General features: G+C 46.4%; 1 gene segment (V, D, J or C); it reads right to left on the reverse strand.

The window, feature by feature from the left end:
- Positions 1-17,075: 17,075 nt before the first annotated feature.
- Positions 17,076-17,547, reverse strand: LOC143737435 (T cell receptor alpha variable 5-like). The segment is given in 2 exon segments: positions 17,076-17,401; positions 17,502-17,547. Coding segments are annotated over 2 exon segments (372 nt in total).
- Positions 17,548-20,305: the final 2,758 nt, after the last annotated feature.

Below are 20,305 nucleotides of genomic sequence, written 5' to 3' on the forward strand. Positions count from 1 at the left end.
GTTTGTGAATTATTTTTTTGTGAAACGCCGCAAAGCAGAGCGTTACAATAGTCAAATCTAGAAGTCACCAATGCATGCACATGGACCGCAGTTCCACTAGCAGATAACGATGGTCGAAGACGATTAATACTGCGCAAATAATAATATGCGGACCGTGTGATATTATTTACGTGTGCCTCGAAAGACAAAGTACTGTCTAAAATGACACCTAGGCTCTTTACCTGGGAAGAAGGAAAAATAACAGATCCATCAAAATTAAGGTTAAAACTTCCACAGTTACGCAATTTTGATTTGGTGCCTACTAATAAAATTTCAGTTTTCGCACTATTGACCTTGAGAAAATTCTGTGTGAACCATGATTTGAAAGCACAAGAGAAGATGGTAGTAATACAGAACTCGTCTTTGATGATATATAGAGCTGAGTGTCGTCCGCATAACAATGAAAATTTATATTAAATTTGCAGAAAATCTGTCCTAGTGGTAATAAATATATAATGAACAGTAGAGGACCTAGGACTGACCCTTGGGGTACACCACTTGTTATCTGAGATATCCGCGATCTGAAAATCTTAATCTGAACAAACTGGGTCCGACCAGATAAATATGATTTGAACCAATCATGATCCCAATAGAACTTAACCTCTCCAATAAAATACTATGTGAAATTGATCAAGTACTGATCAATGCGAGGCCCTTGTCCCTTCTCCCTCAAGCATTTCATTTTCCCTTGATGAACCTTCAAACCCCTGACCGTTGTCGACTTGCTCCAGCCACAGACACAAACTTGGAGTTCCATGACTTTACTAACTGCAGATCTTGGACTAGTCTTACTCTCCATACTCATATCCGTTTCCATTCCTAAGTCGTTAACCATGTTGTCCAACATTGAGTCATCTTCCGCCCCCGCTCTTGCAGACTCTAGGGGTATTTTTCTCTTTAATTTCTCAGAAGCCTTGGGCGGGTGTCTCCAGCATCCTGTAAATACGGAGCTGGATACTGCCGACAAGGGTAACTAACCCTTACCCGCCCCATTGGGGTCTCTTTCCTCCTGTCAGCTGTCTCTCCAGGCTGCCACAAGGTCTTTCCCTTGTTGTCAGCAGCACTATTCACAGCAGTTACTGGACGTATCCAGATCTTCATGATTTCCATTACACGAGAGTAGATGTTAAAACTTCATGCTGATTTGTACTCGGCTTTCGCCAATATAAGCAACACTAAGACGTAGCTTTACAGTAAACTATGCTTCACCCATTTACGCTTCTGTCCATATGGTGGCGTGACTCCCCTTCTGTCCGGCATTAACGACTGCAGTGTACTTGGCGTGTCAGGACATACGAAGGCTGCAACTACAGTGTGGTCTCCCTAGTGGACCAGCGTGACAACCGTCTGGATTGAGCCAAGTAGTAATGTACTGTAGATACAATATCAGGCTTTTTTGTGTTCTTGTGTTTCCCGCACTGTGGGCCACAGAGAACAGTAATACACAGCAGAGTCTGTTACTTCAGCAGAGGAGATCTCCAGATACACACGTTTGATCTCTTTTGTAGCTTTTAAATGCAGATGACGATTTGGCTGAATATTTAGTGACAACAAGTGATTATCAGATTACAGTGTCACAGAAACTTTTTTTTAATTATTTTTACCTACATAATGCTGAAATGATTTCTACCCAATGAAAAGTTGGATTATTATCCAAGTAAAATGAAACATGTTGTCCTCAGAGAGACGATCAATGATGCCAAAGTAGTAATTCATCCTGTCAGCATCTCACACTGTCAACATCAGTGAATCAGCTCCACCCACTGCTGGAGAGTTTTATCATTGAGCAAAACATCTTTGTGGAAAGAGGATCTATGTGTAATGGTTGGTGGCTGTAGAGGAGTGCATAATGATGGTGATAGAAACTAAAACGTCCTGGTTGCGTATGCAACCCACCGTTCCCTGGAGGAGGGAACGGAGGACGTAGTCGACGGTCGACTGAATTGGGATCTCGCTAGAGAGCCTGTCTTCTTCGAGTACTATTGAACGAGCCAATGTAATTGGCGTGCGTGATTCGCATCACACACTCCGCCCCCGCGGCGCGGGTATAAATACGGAAGTGGATGCACGCACTAGTTGCTTTTCGCTGAGGAGCCGAGAGTAACCCGGGGTCAGCGGTGGTCCAGCGGTAGTGGCAAGGGGACTACGTCCTCCGTTCCCTCCTTCAGGGAACGGTGGGTTGCATACGCAACCAGGACGTTCCCTTTCAGTTGATAACGTCAGACGTAGTCGACGGTTGACTGAATTGGGATCACCCTTTGAACACGCCACTAACGCTGCCACCTTCCAGTGCCTAAGCCAAAGCCTCCTGATGCCCCCGCAAACTTAAGGCGGGGAAGGACAGGGCTTAGGCCAGGGAAGTCACTGCTGTTCCTACAGGACCACTGGGAAAGCGTTCCCCGTACATTTGAAGGAAGGGACGCTGCTGAAGCCACATCCAACCCAGAGGGAGGTAACGTGGAGAATACACATATGAACTGGGCGGAAACTGGGAAGTCTAACATATGGAATGTCTCTGGGGTGGCTCCAGCCTAAGACGGGGGAGACACACCGGACAGTGACGGCAGAGAGACTCTGCCGAGGGAAGACACGGGCTCGCCGCAGGGAGCCGTATCGTGGAAGAATACACATATGGGGTCGCCGTAGGGACCACACCATATGGACCCAGCCTAACACCGGGCTCACGGTGAAACTGGCTTCATGAGAAGGGAGCCCACGTGAAGCAGCGGTTCAACTAGGTGTCGTCCAGCCCCCAACTCTAGAATCTGTTTTAGCAAAGCATATCGTCAACGCCCAGGCGGAGCACTTTACACTCATCATAGAGGTGCTCAACACCTAAGTGGACATGTTGCATCTCGGATCTTTACCGAAATGAAGGCAAGCACTAAGTGCAACTTTGCATGGAAACAGCCTTCCCTCTCTGCTGAATTCCAACAGATATTTGTAGAGCTGGTCTGAGGTCTATGACTTGCATTCTGTACACGTCCAAGCGAACGGACAGAAAAGCCAGGGCTGGATCTGCCTCCTCCAGGGCAGCGCTTGCAAGCTCACCACCTGCTCCTATTACGGGAGAGGTAGGAACCTTGGGCACAATCCGAGCCGGGGTCTCAGCTTGTGAGAGTTAGCCGGCCCAGACTCCAGGCACAATACGTTGACCGAAAGCGAGCAAGTCCCTACCCTCTAGTAGAGACCACGCGAGCAGGAGAACTGATATAACAGATTTTTTAACTCACTGCCTGCAGTGGCTCAGGGGTGGTCTCTGCAGTGCAGTCGCACCAGGGACAAGGCCCAAGAGGATAAAGAGGGACACAAGGATTTACAAGACCTTGCTCCTCAGGAACCTGACGATCAGAACGTGCTTCTGCATACTTCTGCAACACGATGAGCGTAGTTTAAACACCGAGGCAACATCATTTTGAGGGTGAAGGAAAACAGCCTACTCCAACCCATTTTGCAGGAAGAGAGCACTGAAGTGATCGAAAGCTTTCAGGATCTCCTCTGGAGAGAAGACGCACTCAACGACTAGGTTCCACTTCTAAAGGCGTAAGCACGCTACCCATTTCTAGGGGGTGCTCGCAGAAGTGATGGTAACCATCACATGCCCTGTGATAGGCACCTGAACCTCCGCGTTCAGATGTAAGAACGCCCGGAATCTCCGGCGGAAGAACGCGGGTGCCCTCGTGCCCCGTCCCTGAAAGAGTTTTCAGGGGAAGTCAGGAAGGCTGTCGATGGGAACCAGGTCTAGTTGGGCCAATAAGGGGCAACTATGAAGACCTGTTCCTCTCCTGACTTAGCACGTAGGTGCAAGCGACGGGCGCAAAAAAGACAGGAGCGTTGCTCAACACAACATGAGAAGATCACTGGGCTTCAGGAGCATCTTCTGCTAAGCACTTGAGTGTGACAAGTTCACTGAGCTTCAGGAGCATTCCTGCTCAACACCTGAGTGTGATAAACTCACTGAGCTTCAGGAGCATTTCTGCTCAACACTTGAGTGCGAAGAACTTCACTGTGCACCAGGAGCATTTCTGCTCAGCACTTGGGTGTGACAAGTTCACTGAGCTTCAGGAGCATTCCTGCTCAACACCTGAGTGTGATAAACTCACTGAGCTTCAGGAGCATTTCTGCTCAACACTTGAGTGCGAAGAACTTCACTGAGCACCAGGAGCATTTCTGCTCAGCACTGCATGTGACGAATTCACTGAGCTACAGGAGCATTTCTGCTCAACACCTGAGTGTGATGAACTCACTGAGCTACAGGAGCATTGCTGCTCAACACCTGAGTGCGATGAACTTCACTGAGTTTCAGGAGCAATTCTGCTCAACATGAAGTGTGATGATTTCACTGACTTGAGCAGGCGCAAGGCGACCATGAGTCGCAGTCACTTTTAGAAGGCTCACTGGGGTTAAACGCATTTCTGCGGGCCCCTGGGGCAGCTGAGACCCAGTGTTTGTCAAAGGGTAGTCCGCTCGGTTTACACAAACACTGGCGGAAAGATGAAACCGGGGGGGGCAACTGAGCGGCCCCGGAATGGTCATGACCCAGCTGGACCCGGGGGATGGAGTCTCCACTTGCCCTGGCTATAACTGTCGTGAGGCTCGATGGCGGCACGATTGAGTAAAGCGGGAAGAGTGGAACAAAGCGTCCTCAGAAGCTTCTGACTCCAAGGAGGAGGTGACGGGTGAGTTGTGACAGCAGCGGTCGCAATGTCTAACAACTCGAGGCACGAATGCCCGTGTAGTCGGGGGTCGCCCAGGCCCCCGTTAAAACACGCCCTTTTACATGGCCCCTCTGTTGAAGAGGGTTTGGCAGCAGACCGGGATGAACTATAGTCACACAGGGTGAGCTGCTCTGCCACGGTCACCTCGGGACTCGATCATGAAGCTAGCGCTGAAGCGGTCACATATGGAGGAAGCCAATGGCTGCAACTACCATATACCCCAGGAGCCTCTGAAAGTTCTTCCAGTGGGACCCTTTCTCACTTCAAACACCAGCTGAACACATTCTCATTGGAGAACAAGTTAGACCAAGTCCATCTCCAAAACTGAAAAAGAGATACTAAGCCTGTGGGCGAGATTACTCTCTTCCAGTTGACCTGAAGACCCAACGGGCTCTGGAGCACTCGAAGGGAAGGACACTGTACTGATACTCCACCCTTACACGCAACCCACAGGATGGCCTGCGGTGCGGAAGGTAGAGATCTGTTCTTAAGCACATGTCTTTCAGGTCGGAGCTGCAGACCAATCTTGGGCCAAGATGGTCACGACCCACCACCTAGTAGCACGAAGAACGAGTTTACAACTGGCCTTCGTACCGGCTGGAGGAGCGGCTATATCAAATCCTTCGCCAGCAGGATAAGATAAGCACGCACAAGTCAGGAGCACTGCTCAACACTCGGTGTGATGAATATCACTGAATTTTCAGGAGCATGTCTGCTCAACACCTAATGTGATGACTATCACTGACTTGAGCGGGGTAGCCGAGCCTGAGGTGGGGCAGCAAAGTAGAGAGAGTGGTGTTAGTGTGCTGTGCAACACTTACCTGTCTCCACTAGCGGCAGGGGGCGCGTGAGAAGGCGGATGACCGGGTCCTCGAATGCACCAAGCTTGCCTGCTGGCGACCAAGGGGGAGCTGAGGGGTGTAAGGCTATACAGGGTCACACCTGCCAGACTGGCCCTCTTGGGACCCAGGAACAGATGAAATTGCTCTCTCTTTGAAGTGTGGGTACCGCTTGCTCCGCTTTTTTTTTTTTTTTTTTTAGGGAGCCAGCGGCGGAACAGACACACACACAAACAAAGGCTCCACCCGGCGCTCACCCGGGGGGAGGGAGTGATCGTGCCACTCCAAGAGCATCTCATCCATTCCTGGGCGGCCCGCTCCGGAATGCTTTCGCTGTCGCTTGCCACCTGGCTTGGCAGCGCCTGGAGCGGGCTGGGCGTCTCTACTGCGGCCGGCTCCATGCTGAGGCCTGGGTGGAGGCTGCTGCGGAGGGCCAGCCGGAGCGGCGGCCGGGGAACGCCCACGGCGACGAGCAGGCGGAGGAGCTGCCACCGGCGGCGGGTGGAGGCAGCAGCTGGCCACCAGGGCAGGATGTGCCGGATGACCTCCGTCTGCGCTTGAGCGGCAGAGAACTGTTGGATGCAGTTCTCCACCGCGTCACCGACCAGCCCAACCTGGGAAATTGGGGAGACCAGGAACCGAACCTTGTCCGCATCCGCCATACCAACCAGGCTGAGCCAACGAAGGCGCTACTGGACCACCAAGGTGGACATCGCCAGACCGATCACGCACGCTACGACACCCGTACCCCGGAGGGTGAGGTCGGATGCAGTGCGGTGCTCACCTATGAGCGCACGGTCTGGATTACCCTCGCCATGGGTGCCCTAGCCTGCAGCAACGCCATGGCACGCAAGAGGAAGGGGCTTGCCCACAGGCTTTGTAAGCTCTGCCCGTCGGAACAGACGAAAACTCACAGGCCTTAGGGGGGAGACGAGGATCCCCCCAAAAGGCAGCGGCCGCCGGACACAAGTGCACCTGTGTCGACAGACCGCTCCAATGGAGGGACACCTCGCAACCCTTCACCGTTCCTCCATCAAGGGTAATGAGGGGGAAAAGCTATTCAGACAGTTTCTGGCAGAGAAAGATGCTGTTCACCACCTGATAAGCTCTCCATGCATTTCGGGAAAGAAAGGCACTGGGGCGGCGAGCTGAGAACCAGCGCGGCCCGCCCCAAGATACCAAACTCCAGATTCCAACCGAGACTGAACGGGACACGGTGGAGGTTCCACTCGAGCCCGGCAGCCTCGGCGGCCCGTTTCAGCATAGCTGATAATTCTGGAGCCGGCTCGGGCAACATTGAACTCCCGGAGGGAGACAATGCACCCGAGTCATCATCTCTAGAAGTCAGCTCACCGTCAGATGCTGCAATCGGCGTCCTTTCCTCCAGGGGAGCCCCGAGTGAAACCACTGGCCCACCCATTACAGATGGACCAGCAGACAACACAGGAGACTCCAGTGGTTGCAGTGGAAGGGAGGAGTGAGGAGCCCACAGGGAATGGTTACCGGGCGGGACATCCAACACTATCCTCCGGTCACCCATCCCACACAGCACCCGAGGGTGGGGCATGGTAATGGGGACTCGCTCTCTGCGAACGAAGGCGAGTCTCGTCCTCAACACTGCGACAGTCATGTTCTCACAGTGAAAACATGAGCTGTCCACAAAAGCTGTCTCAGCGTGCTGTAAGCCCAAACACGTGACACAACAGTTGTGACCATCAGAGAGAGACAGGGAACGACCGCACCCAGAAACGCACGGGCGGAATGACATCTTGAAAAAGACGCAAACGCACCCGTGTTGCTCTTTCAGAAAATAGGACCGTCACCAGTGCCGGAGCACACAGGGGAATGACCGCGGCAACACTGAACAGACAACTGAAACAGTGAAGCACTCACTTTTCCGCCCTCTAACCAGCCATCAACAAACACAAACATTTAGAAATTTGTTGCTGTTAAAACAGCAGTTGAGAGCTCAAAGCTCGCGATCACCGCTGCACTCGCGCTGTAGAACACCAGCACTGGGAGAGTCTTCCTGAAGAACACCGACACACTCGCTCGTTGTAGACAACAGCACTCTCAGAGACATCAAACGATCGGCTCCGAAGCGAAAGGCAACTAGTGCGAGTATCCACTTCCGTATTTATACCCGCGCCGCGGGGGCGGAGTGTGTGATGCGAATCACGCACACCAATTACATTGGCTCGTTCAATAGTACTCGAAGAAGACAGGCTCTCTAGCGAGATCCCAATTCAGTCGACCGTCGACTACGTCTGACGTTATCGACTGAACGGGAACAGTCTTTATTATAATCCACAAGAGAAAACTTACAGTAGGAGATCATTGGAGATAAACTTGGATAACAACCATGTTAAGCATTCACACAAACTACTGGACAAAGTAGCTGAGGAGGCACAGGGCTTAAATAACAGGGAGAACGTCTCAGTTACGCATGTATCCTCCCTCTCACTCATATCTTTTAGTAGGTTAGCCTGCACTGTAAAAACTAAAGGTACCTCAAATACCCTTTCGGATACTCAAGGAACTTCAAAATGTAATTTAAGTGCCTCACAGCTCTTTCTCCTACTGGTGGAGTATTGACAATCTTTGCGGTTTTTGCTGGAACTTCTGGGATCCTTTAAGTACTTTGTACTTAATTCACCTTTCACCTTGTTCTGGATTCACCTTTTCATTACCATGAGACCTCAAAGTGCTTTGGGGGAAATTAGAGGAACTTGAATGCTATAAAAGGGTTATTGTAAGATATTTTACAATAGCTGGTACACACTGGGACACTAGGTCAGGGAACACATGGAAGGGAAACAGAACAACACATTGATCAAAACATAATCCTGACAGTATGCGTTTCATAAAAAAAAATAATGATACATTATATCAAACATTGGCATACATTTTTGCATTAGCAATGAGCAGCACTTTATAACCATGGTAAATGTTTACTAATGTCACATTGATGCATTTAAAGAAAAGTAAATAGTTTGTTATTAATGATTTAGAATTCATTTTCACTGCTTGATCCAGTTAAGAGTTTCCAGAGCATGTCAACTGGGAATCCACTGGTTTTAGGTTGGTACCAATAAATAAGGTTATTGGTCACTGGTACTGTAAATGCAGTGAAGTGTAACCACGTCAATGTTCAGAAGCTGTTTGAACTCTTGTTGGCTGATCAACAGAATCTTGCATTCTGTCAGGAAATATAAAATAAAGTAAAGAAACAAATCGGTTTTCAAGTGTATTCTGATAATAAGGAATAATTTAAACTAAAATAAGTTAGGCTACTTTATCTAGAACTGCAGCCAATAGAAGTAAACTCTTCTGCCAGATTAACTTTTTTTACATCTCCTCTCCGGCCTGATAAATTAACTTGTTCAATGTCAAAATAAAATAACTCACAGAAACAATGTAAATGCTCTTTGAAATATTGTGCTACTGGGTTACTTACTGTACATCTCCATGTATTATGGCACTACAATGTTTACAAATTCAGGTTCTCTATTCTCTTGATGTTTCACCAACATACAACAATCCACATGGGCAATGTATAACATAAATGACATTGCATGAATTACAAGTGATGATACTTTTTAAAAATATATATTTTTGGTTTTCTTTTATGCCTAAAATAATTGACTTCACACAGGTGTAACCACATATTTTATTATATTCAGGGCTGGATAGATTGTGGTTGTGATTGTGGTTTTCACTAGAGCAGTTCAAAGTGAAAAGAGCTTCAGGTTTTTGTACGACATGTTTCATATTTTGTATCACTGGGCTCCAACTCTCAGAGCACAATAATAGAGAGCTGAATCTGACAAACGTACAGCATTAATAGTGAGTTCGGTGGATGTTTGTGATGTAGTCGACTGAAACCGACGGTCAGAGGTGTCTTCAGCACTCCAGGATCGAGCACCTTTATACGCTAAATACAACAGGTCTGATGCATGTGGAGACTGTTTGTACCAGTAAAGCCGAACATTATCACTGGTTGTACTATATGAACAGCTCAGCTTGACAGTTTCTCTTTCTTCTTTGATTATATTTTCCTCTTTATCTGGCTCAATATTGTCCCCAGACACCAAACCTGTGAACAATATGCAGAATGTAAAAATATTTAGATTGTTGAAACATTGGAAGTTTTTAGGTTTTTAAACCTCCACTGTTTCATCATAATTTGCTAAATAATTAATGTACCTGTTCCCATAATTACAATGAGTAGAAAACATCTGTCCATGTTGAATAAGATCAGCAGTTCTTTGTTGAGCCTTTCGAGGTTCTGCTGAACTATTTATGAGACAATGAAGGACGCAAAGACACCCATGAACTTCCTGAACATCCTTCCTGTCTGTCTAGGATTTTTACAACAAATACAGTACATTTTTTGTAGAAAATAATTTTTTGGGGTCGAAATTAACAGTATATGCTTAAATCTTTTCTGTCCTTCTGAGATATACAAACATGAAATATGTGTATTGTAAAGTGAGTCTTTTATACTGTATCAACCATGCAGCTGCTGTTTTTCGCAAATTAAGAAAGAGGCAAAGAAAGAGAAAAATAAATAATAGACTAATATGTGCAGTTTCTTACAGTTTTTCTCAGTTGCTTGGGGCATTTCTCGAATCATTCCATTTGGAAAGATTGTAAGATAGTAAGTACATTTTGCAAAGCAATTCATACAAACAGCACCATACAATGGATTTATTTTAAGTAAGTAACTACTTACATCAATGAACATATCAGTGCCATCAGAATGATTTGTCCTTGAGTCATTGTTCACAAGCAAGGTAGTCAAAATTAATCTTATTAATATTAAAGTGTACTCTGACAGTATTTCCTGATGTAAACTATGGTGACAGTTTAGATTTTTTAAACAAAAAAGTGCACAAGCATGCACCTTTTCTTGTATGGCATAGTTATATCAATTTCAACATTACAAATTAGTGTATTTTTGTAGAAATCCTATTTTTTACAAGATTTACTAATGATATTACAGGTGGGTCTCACAACAAATTACCTACAGAATGATGTCATTGCGATACAGAAAAAGACAAGAATATATATATATATATATATATATATATATATATATATGTATATATATATATACTGTACATTATGTGTTTGTTACAGTATAGTATGAATCTACGTAAGTAAACTGTATATTGTATAATGCAATGCTGTAATGTGAAGTGTTATAGAAAGTATACAGTACTACAGTACGATGTAGCCTACATTGTTGGATTACATTCCTGTCCTGTCCACAAAACATTCAACCATACCCTTCGGTCCACCCTGGCCATTGTAAGGCCATGAATGAGAACATGATCCACAATAGTGGCCCTTATTTCATCAGAAACATGTATTTGTCCTTGGTCTCTTCTACTTCTTCCTCTGTTTTGCCTCCCTGCCCTTCCACTTACTTCTCGTCTTGTTTCTGACTGCTGTTCTTCCATTGTCAGAAATATAACAATGTGTTATGTGCTGTCTATATGCTTACCAACCGAAAGGTCTGGAGATTTTTTAGAGAACTGGTTGATCATTGATTGATCTAACACTTTACATTCCTCTTATTAGTGAAATCCAAGATTAACCTGTGAAATTGATCAATTCAGGACACATTTACAAAACGTCTCGGTTACGTATGTAACCCTAGTTCCCTGATAGGGAACGAGATGCTGCGTCAAACGCTGTGGGAACGCCCCTGCGTTGTGCGTCATGAAGCACGTATGGAATCAGCCCAATGGAGAGATGGAACGTCATAGGCGGGTGACGTCATCGACCAGGAAACTATAAAGCACCCCATAAACACAAGCGCAACAGCTTCTGATAGGCCTGAAGGAAGCGCTAGCGGGAATCCCAGGAGTATGGTGGAATGGCGCAGCGTCTCGTTCCCTATCAGGGAACTAGGGTTACATACGTAACCGAGACGTTCCCTTTCAAGGGAACTCGAGCTGCGTCAAACGCTGTGGGAACGCTAATACCCACATCGCCATAGGACCAAGTGACCGCCATGTGAGAACTAGCGCACAGAGGACGAGAGCACCTGTGCCCCAGGGGTAGAACTTAAGTCTAGGTCGTAGAACTTAATGAAAGTATGCGGTGAAGACCATCCAGCCGCATCACAAACGTCACTGAGGGAAACTCCTGACAGTAAGGCTTTAGAAGCCGCCATACTCCTGGTAGAGTGGGCTCGTACAGCCCAAGGTGAAGGCTGACCAGCCGACTCATAGGCAAGTGAGATAGCCTCGACCACCCACTTGCTCATTCTCTGTTTAGATGCGGGACACCCCTTCTTGGGTGGCCCAAAGCACACAAATAGTTGTTCTGACTTCCTCCACAGGGCAGCTCTGTGGACATAGGCGTCTAACGCCCTAACAGGGCAGAGTAAATTAAGTTTCTCCTGGTCAGACGACAGAAATGGAGGAGGATAAAAGGCCTGCAGAACTGTAGGTCTAACAACATTAGTAGGGACCTTGGGAACGTAACCTGGTCTAGGATGCAGAAAAGGCTTAACCATGCCAGGCGAAAATTCCAGGCACGAGGGTGAAACCGACAGAGCCTGCAAATCTCCGATTCTCTTTAGGGAGGAGATAGCAAGAAGAAAGATAGTCTTAAACGTGAGAAACTTCTCAGGAACTTCTTCGATAGGTTCAAGAGGAGCTAGGGAAAGACCTTCTAATACGATCGCCAGATCCCAGGCCGGCACCCTCGTACGAACTGCTGGCCTCAGCCTCAGTGTGCCACGAAGGAAATGAGTTATAAGCGGGTGTCTCCCAAGAGAAACTCCACTGAAAGGGACGTGGTAAGCAGCCAGTGCCGCCACATACACCTTTAGTGTGGAGGGGGATAGCCCTGTGGAGAAGCGCTCCTGCAGGAATTCCAGCACTGCACCCACTGGGCAGTTAACTGGGTCCTGCAGGTGCTCTCCACACCAAGAAGTGAAGAGTTTCCACTTCAAGGCATAAAGCTTCCTCGTGGATGGAGCTCTGGAGTGAAGAATGGTCTCAACAACCTCGGTTGAGAGACCAGAGTTCATGAGCTGGGCCCCCTCAGAGGCCAAGCCCACAATACTGGGCAGGGGTGAAATATCATGCCGCCCGCCTGAGAGAGTAGATCCCTCCTGACCGGGAGCTCCAAGGGAGAGCCGTCCAGGAGAGAAATCAGGTCCGCAAACCATACTAGGGATGGCCAGAATGGGGCTACTAATAGGAGGCTGACCCCGTCCCGGCGAACCCTCTCCTGAACTCCAGGTAGCAGAGCAATCGGGGGAAAGGCGAACAGACGTGACCTCGGCCACGGCTGCACCATAGCGTCCAACCCCAGAGGGGCTGGATGGCTGATGGAAAACCACAGATGACAAAGCGTGGTCTCCTTGGAAGCGAATAGGCCCACCTCGGCGCGACCGAAACTCAAAGCAAAGGAGCTCCACCACCTCGGGATGGAGTCTCCAATCCCTCGGCCTCGGCCCCTGTCTCGACAGGGAGTCTGCTACCACATTCAAATACCCAGGAAGATACATTGCTCTCAGAAATAGTAACCTCCCTTGGGACCACAGGAGGATCTGACGGGCCAACTTGTAAAGCCGGCTAAACCGCAGGCCCCCCTGATGATTTATATAAGAGACCACCGTCGTGTTGTCTGACTGAACTAACACATGATGACCTCTCAGGTCTGCTAGGAAGTGTTTCAGAGCCTGGAACACCGCCAACATCTCTAGACAATTTATAAGCCGTGATAGATGATGGTCCTGCGACAGCCCTTGGGCTGGACGACCACTCGTGACCGCCCCCCACCCTGTGAGGGAAGCATCCGTCGTTAGCGTTACACGACGACAAAGAGCCCCCAACGCAGGCCCTTTGAATAGGAACCAAGTTTCTTACCACATGACCAGAGCACGAAGGCAGCGCCGCGTGACTTTGACCATGCGGAGCGGATTTCCCCTCGGGGAGAATCCCTTGGTCCTGAGCCACCACTGTAGCGATCTCATGTACAACAGGCCACAAGGTATAACGTCGGACGCTGCTGCCATCAGACCCGACAGTCTCTAAAACTGTTTTACAGTAAGTAGCTGGCCTAGCTTTACTTGTTTCACAGCTGAGAGAATCGAAACGATGCGGGTCGGAGCGAGTCGCGCCTGCATCGAAACCCAAACCCAAACGATACCCAGAAAAGTGATCTTCTGAGGAGATAATACACTTTTCTTTGCGTTCAGCCTCAACCCCAACTTCCTGATATGAACGAGAATGACATCTCAATGTCGAACCGCCATCTGCTCTGTCTGAGCTAAAATCAACCAATCATTGATGTAATTGAGGACACGAACACCCTGAAGCCTCAGGGGCACTAGTGCTGCGTCCATGCATTTCGTGAAAGTGCGGGGAGATAAAGCTAGGCCAAACGGAAGAACCCTGTGTTGGTACACCTCGCCCCCGAAGGCGAATCTCAGGAACTTCCTGTGTTGTGGAAGGATGGAAATGTGGAAGTACGCGTCCCTTAGATCTATCGTGACAGACCAGTCCTCGGATCTGATTTGTGACACGATCTGCTTGATAGAGAGCATCTTGAATTTTGGCTTCCCTACAGAGCGATTCAATAGGCGCAGGTCTAAAATTGGACGCAACCCCCCATCCTATTTTGGAACGATGAAATATCGGCTGTAATAGCCTGACTCCACACTGGGAGGAGGAACCCGTTCTATTGCCTCCTTTTGAAGGAGTGCTTTCACCTCTTGTTCCATAACCAGAGCCTGCTTGGGGCCCACCAATATAGGCAGAACCCCTCTGAATCTTGGTGGACGACACCTGAATTGGATAGCATAATCCCTTTCTATTGTCTGCAGGACCCAATGAGATATTTTTGGAAGGCTTTTCAACTCTGCCAGAAATTCTACTAAGGGTACCAGTCTCTCGAGACTGGTCTCTGGTGTAACTTGAGCAGCAAACGCAGCGCCCTGTAACGGCACTCCGGCAGGGAACAACTGGTCTAACCGCTCTGAAACCCTCCTCAGAGGGAGCGAGCGTCCCTCGGGAAATCGCTCACTGGGACCGTCTGCGCCCCAGCATTAAGGCGGGGTTGGCAGAACGGGCCCCTGAGGGCACCGAGGAAGAATGGGCACCGTAGAAAGAGGTGAACACCTTTCCGCCTCGGTGGGGACCACCCTCAATGCCCTGCGCGCCGTGGCGCCAGGACTTCTTCTTAGCCGAAGCCTTCTTAGCTAATATAACTGTCCTCAGATCAGTTCTATTACTGGGAGATTTCGGCTGAGAGTGCCGCGGCTGAGCCCACTGTCCAGCAGGGGGAGCACGAGACGCGACACTCTGCTTCAGCGCCCTATATGATGAGCTCGCAGACGGCCGGGGCTGCTCCCGCTCAGCAGCCCCAGGGACATGAATTTTTAAAGGGATAAATTTCTTAAAAGCTGTTGTTTGCTTTTCCTTCTCCTGGAATTTATCGATGACTGAATTTACAGCATCGCCAAATAAACCCTGGGGGGAGAGAGGATTGTCTAAAAGGAAAGCTTTTTCTTTTTCTTTTATATTTGTCTGATTTAACCATAGATGTCTTTCTGCGGCCAACAGAGCTGCCATAGATCGACCCACTAGCTTGGCCGACTCTCTGGTTGCGCGCAGGGATAAATCAGCAGCCTGACGCAGTTCGCGAACCACGTCAGCACTGACCTCCTCACTCTCACTCACGTACCTCAGCAGGTCAGCCTGGTATGCCTGCATAATAGACATAGCATGCAGACATGACGCAGCCGAATACGCTTTACCCACAAAAACCGAAATATTTCTAAGAGGCTTGGTGGGTAATGCCGGTGCCTTAACAGATGATGCAGCCTCGAGGGAGAGAAAACTCGCAAGCGTCTCTTCCACGCGAGGCATAGCCGAATAACCATATGATTTTGCCCCCACAATATTAGAATATGTTGAAGTCTTGGGACTAAACACTCTATATGACACCGGTTTTTCTTGATTTCGACACCTCAGTGTGGAGATCGTGAAAAAACGGCAAGCACCGGCGTGGAGGTTGCACTCGTGACGGCAAAAATCTCTCATCTAATTTTGATTTAGAAACAGACTCCTGTCTAGTCACTGGCCATACAATGCTGAGTTTTTCTACAGCTCTTGTTAATACCTCCACTAGCTCATCACTTTTGGGAGTGTAAGGTGGCGAATCCTACACATCTCCCTCATTTATAACTGGTGCCTCAGCCCAAGCGGAAGAAACCGCAGCGCGTGCTTCCGAACACGGGACTGAGGCACTGGATCTCACAGGTGAAGGGAGAGATAAGGCAGAGCCCGTCTCTAACCCCGCTGAGAGATCCATCTGCGAACCCCACGATACGCGTCATCGCTCTGCCTCGGCAAGAGCGGGACCCGAACCGCGGGGAGCGGCACCGAACCGCTCTCCTCGAAGAGCGCCCGGCGGGAGCGGAGCGTCCTTAATGGCAGACGCTCGCAATGCTCACAATCAGCTCCCTCGAGAGCTGACTGGGCATGCTGCACTCCCAAACAAACAACACAAATAACGTGTGTATCCCCACTCGTAAAATAACGCGAGCAGGGAGGGACACACTTCCTAAACTGCTGTTCGTTATATATATATATATATATATATATACATTGTTTGTGTGGTGCAGAGTATGTAAAGACAGACAATATTCACACAGGGACAGATTCACATATAGCGCGACTGAAGGCACAGCAAGCTGTTGCGCTTGTGTTTATGGGGTGCTTTATAGTTTCCTGGTCGATGACGTCACCCGCCTATGACGTTCCATCTCTCCATTGGGCTGATTCCATACGTGCTTCATGACGCACAACGCAGGGGCGTTCCCACAGCGTTTGACGCAGCTCGAGTTCCCTTGAAAGGGAAATATGCTTAATAGATTATGACAACTAGTTCAACCATTTTGCATTTAATGACTTATACAATAAACTAATACCTTGATGTTTTGGGGGGTTAGACTATTCAACAGAGAACCAGAATAATATTTTGATCAATGACAAGAGTATTTGCTCATGTAGGAAAAAGCAGACAATTGTACAAAATCAATTGCACGAACGTACCAAAGCATTAGTAATATGTTCAAAAGAATGATAAATGGCTTTTATGATGTGCACAAGTGACTAGATGACGTGGAGGTTGAACAAGTAGTTTTGAGAACTTATTGTGATCTGAGAATGTATCAAAGAGACTGAGGAAAAACTGTAAGAACATGTAACACCACTGCAGCCCTGTGGTGGAAATGTGCATACACAATATGATTATCATTTAACACTTTATATAGCTAAATATTAGGCTATTATAGGCTATAATATTAATTTAGGCTAAATTACTTGGAGTGCATGAAAAAGTGAAGGATACGGTGTATTGTATGGATGTAATATCATTTTCAACTTAAAACTGACTCGCTGTATCAGCTATATTCTTGCTCTCTCTCACTGTGTAAAGTGTTTTTGTATCAAGCTGATCTGTTTCCTGTGACTGTGGGCCTCAGAGCACAGTAATACACAGCAGAGTCTGACACTTCAGCAGAGGAGATCTCCAGATACACATGGGTTGGTTCCAGTTTAGTGATTTTAACAGATAGTCTTGGATCTACATCAGACTTTTTGGGGATTTTTGCACCATCGAAGATGAGCACAAGAAATTCAGGAGCTGATGTGGGAAACTGACGGTACCAGTATAGATAATCTGCAGAGGAATAACTACAGGATAAGGTAACATTTGAACACTCCTCAGTAAAAAGCTCTGTTTTCTTCGGTTTGATATTTCCAAACACAGCAGCTGAAAAAGAATACAGAAAATGTAAGTTTTTAATTAGATTTGTTTTAATTAAACTCATCATTAACAATAGATAATACATATAACATTTAAGTATACAAACCTGTACATGCCAGATTGTACATGAGAATAACTGAATAAATATCCATTGTGCAGTGCACTGTGTTCACTTTAAGATGATTCAGACTGAATTGTTTCTACAGTCTGAAGTGATCCGATTGTGTCAGATCTGTGTAGTGCCTCCTCTCTGAGACTCATCAGAAGTTTTACATTTCACACCTGAGGAACAGAACAACGATCCAGTAAAATTCTCTAATGTTTTTGTCTGTTTTTTTTTCTTTAATGAACTACAGCGAAAATTGATCTATAATAAATGTTTGATTATTTGAGAGTAAATATAGAACAATATAATTTCTATCAGTTTTAAACATATCATTATCCAATGTCAGTCACTTCAATTGTATTCATTTTTTTAAATATAATATATATTTAATATTTTGTAATAGTATTAATCTTAATCATAAATATATATTAATAAAAGACATTTAATATTATATTGCAAACTTAATAAATACATATTTCTGATTTCTCAAATTTCTCAGCACATGACGTTTATAATGTATAGTCTAGCAAATAAAACACACTAATGCATCTTGTAAGGACTGGGCTAAGTGAGTGAATCCGAATAACTAAATACATCCGGCTAAAGACCAAAAATCTCTGAATGTAAATTAACCCAAACACACACACACAAACACACATACACACACACCCATTCCCCCACCAGTGAAGACCACACTCAGGACAGAGCGTGGTGTCCGATTACAAGACATTTTATGACTGATCGGAATGTCCCAAAGGAAGTGGATTCCAAAGCGAAAAGAAACTTCATTTCTTTAAAAGACATTTAACCAGATATATTCAATGTGTTTTTATGTGTGTCCATTTGCCCATGTCACATTGGAATGACTATGATTTTATCGTAGCTTAAAGTGAATTATAAATACCTTCATTATGCATTTTAAATATAACTGTCTATTCCCATAACTTGTACACATAGTTCTGGACACCTCCAGAATGCTTTCGGTGTGATCAATCAGAATACGTACAGTAATATCCAGTAAAATATAGTTTACTATGTTTTCCATCTTTGGAGTGAAAAGAGACCAAAACTAACATCACTGGTGTTCTTAGATAACGGCGTTTACGACCCAAAGGAATGTTCACAGAACTGTGGCGCTCTCTGAATTCTAACCAAGGAGGAGAAATTAATCCTGTATTCATATATATATATGCTATTATATATCCATTTGAGAATTGTATGAACAATGTATCTAAGTTCCCTATTTCATGAGTTGCCTTTTTGTGGTTTGGTCTATGTTTCTTGACAACTCTAATGCGATAATGTTTTAAACCTGGCCAACTAATGTTTAACCAAATCCATTTGTGGCAAGTTTGGTCTCGATAAACTCCAATCTTCATTCCCCATTTGTTAATTGACATTACATTTTGCTAAACTTGTGACACATTAGTATTATAAGAATTGTGAAGATTCTGCTCTTAAACACCCTAATTTCGTCGGTTTCAAATGTCTCTCTCTTAGACAAAGAGCAATAAAAACCAAAGTCCCGCCTGTGAAATTCCAACCCTCTAATTGGCCAAGTCAACAGGAAGATTTCTCCAAGGTGATAAATGACGCTTCCCCCCTCCGCTCGCTCTGTTACTTCGCCTGTCTTTGTGTCATAATGTAAGGTCTCGCCTCCGGGCGAGCTCTTCGCCTTTCTTTTATTTGTTTCTAGTTTAGTTTGTGTTTTTCAGTCTTAGATAAGTCTCCGTGTTTAATTCCAATCGACGAGTGAAAAGAACACCGCGTGACATATCTCTTCAGCAAATCCATCTACAAGGGACCTTTAAACGAGCGCGCGCTCGTTTTGAAGGAGAAACACGCGCACGTGACCACGTGGCGAGAGACGCACACACGCTTCTTCACCAGCCATGCGAAGATGTGACGTTAACTCCGCGTGATTTCCCCGTAGAGATCTTTATTTCTTTTCTTTGTTAGTCAAAGTTTTGTTTTCCGTAGTCGACTCTGTTCACTTCCACAAAGTGAAACAAACTTAGCCGAACTATTTTCCTTTGGTAATGTTACCCCAAAGACTTGGAAACTCCGTTCAACACGCGCGCCAAGCAGCACCCAGTGACGCTTCCTAAAGGACTCCGCTCACGCACGCGCAGGAATGCCGCGACACAGAGAGACCCAGAAACGTAAGTATATCTCTTTATCAGGGACGTGCACAGGAATTATGAGGGGCAGTTGCTCTGACCTGAAAAAAGGGCTTCCCCTACATTCAGTTGTGCTTCTTGCTCGTATTCAGTTCTGATGGTAGGCTACGGGCAACTACGCATGATTTGAGGTATGATTGCGTAAAGGGAACAGGAATTCCGGTAGGCAACAGAATTGACTGCTAAACCCAGGGCCGATCCTGAACTCCCCCTGGGGCCCTAAGCAAAAGGGGCCCTCTACCTGACCTGTGACGCCGTGAGCTATGTAAACCATTTGCCATTGCCACACAATCACACCTGACACTTCAGTGCTCCCAATACAATCCTCCCTCCTTTAAACAAAACAGTCAAAGAATAAGTACAACAATATAGAACAGAATGAGGTTCAAACAAACAATATTTATTGAATAGAGTATTTTCTATAGAATGTTAACATAACAAGTGAATATTAACGTAAACATAAATAAGAAGAAAATAATAAATTATAACCCTGAGCTTTGGCTTTTGGGATTAACTTTGGTTCTCTCTACAGCCTGGGTATTTTCGGCATCAGTATGATTTTTTTTATTTATTATTATGCATGTTGAAGCAATTCTTGATTTATGGTTATTATTTACCGAGGGA

Source organism: Siphateles boraxobius, unplaced genomic scaffold, assembly GCF_051911475.1.
Source record: "Siphateles boraxobius isolate OS27281-9 unplaced genomic scaffold, OSU_SipBor_1 1, whole genome shotgun sequence".
Taxonomy (NCBI): domain Eukaryota; kingdom Metazoa; phylum Chordata; class Actinopteri; order Cypriniformes; family Leuciscidae; genus Siphateles; species Siphateles boraxobius.